A 1,424-nucleotide genomic window follows, 5' to 3' on the forward strand; every position below is an offset into this window, starting at 1 on the left:
CAGGAAGAAGAAGCCGTGGAGCCAAACAAACATTCAATTGTTCTGGTTTAAAGCAGACGAATTCATCGAACAATTGAATGTTTGTTTGGCTCCACGGCTTCTTCTTCCTGCCGATTTCGTATCGGCTATATAGCTCATTTCATAATTATAATGCTCAGCGGTGGCTTTCTGACTCTTCAGGGTCATTTTTCGATTTTACACCCAAAAGCCCATAAGAAACCCATGTTAAAATGCAAAGACGTTGAGCGAGTGGTTCCCGGGGTCCCATCGGGACGAACGGGGCGGTTTTGGAATGCCCAGAGCATAGGTCATCTCGATCTTTATGAGCGAACCGCCGGTCTGATAATTTTTTTGCCGTGCGGGCCACCCTACCCAATCGTTTCCTCAAGTGACATCCGCACGCAGAAGGCGCGCCGGGCCGGATGAAAACACTTATTGTTACTTATTACGTAACAAACGCCCATCAAAATATATAAAAGGGGACCTCGCGGACGGTCGCCACAGTCGCAACTCATATCGCAAGATGAACTCCTCCGCCGCCGTCCTTGTTGTGTGCCTGTGCCTCGCAGGTCAGGCCATGGCCTTCGAGGTCAGCTTCGGCTCCTGCCCCAAGGAGAGCAACGCAGTGTCGCCATTCTACCCCTTAAATGTAAGTAGTAGGCTATTACTAGTAAATGACCCAGAAGTGCGCAGCTAGTAGAGGCCCCGGGTCGGTGGGTCGGTTGGGTCAGCGCTTACCTCTTCCTTGCCCAAGTAACAGAGATTCGTCTGAAACACGTCAAGTTAAAGTATACTGACGACAGAACCATTTCGTCACGTTGACGTGATTAAAATCGCGATATTGACATGACTGTTGCCGATTTTATGTGACATTGGCCCATGTGGCCCGTATGGCTCCCGTGGGTCGCGCGATCTTTAGCTCGGTCGTTTGGACCAGAATGGGTCAGCGTGGTTCGCTTGACCCAAGCGACCCAAAGGTTGCATTGCACCTGTCACCGCCAGCTGGCGCTGCACTCGGCTGCAGGCGAGGGGCAGGGAGATGCGGGGCGGGAGACGAAATTTTGCTAGGCCGACCCAAACAACCCAGGCGGGTCAGGTGGGTCCAAGCTCCCGCAGACTGGACCCATGTGGCCCATACTGACATGCGTATGGGTCGCATTGGTGGGCGGGAAAATAAGCCAAAATAGCTTGGGTCAAAAGAACCCTCCGATCCGGGGCCTCGAGCAGCTAGGCAACCGAGGAGTGCCCCTCGATTCATTGGCAACCTCTCTTGGTTTTGCTTCCACCAGTATATCGGCAGGTGGTACGAGATCGAGCGCTTCGCCCAGGTCTGGGAGGCTCTGGGCAAGTGCGCCGTCGCTTACTACGGAATAGACAACACAGTGGGCATGAGGGTAACCGTCAATAACACCATGAGGACCATG

General features: G+C 53.2%; 1 protein-coding gene across 1 annotated transcript in view; it reads left to right on the forward strand.

Annotated features, from left to right (window-relative positions):
* Window positions 1-485: 485 nt before the first annotated feature.
* Window positions 486-1,424, forward strand: part of LOC113213025 (apolipoprotein D) — a 5,032-nt gene continuing 4,093 nt past the window's right edge. Inside the window, exons 1-2 of the mRNA XM_026431934.2 lie at window positions 486-649; window positions 1,290-1,419. Coding sequence (XP_026287719.2) covers window positions 524-649; window positions 1,290-1,419 — 256 coding nt within the window. The 5' untranslated portion in view covers window positions 486-523. The remainder of the gene's footprint in view (window positions 650-1,289; window positions 1,420-1,424) is intronic.

The sequence above is a fragment of the Frankliniella occidentalis genome, unplaced genomic scaffold (assembly GCF_000697945.3).
Source record: "Frankliniella occidentalis isolate FOCC.00 unplaced genomic scaffold, Focc_3.1 Scaffold39, whole genome shotgun sequence".
Lineage (NCBI taxonomy): Eukaryota > Metazoa > Arthropoda > Insecta > Thysanoptera > Thripidae > Frankliniella > Frankliniella occidentalis.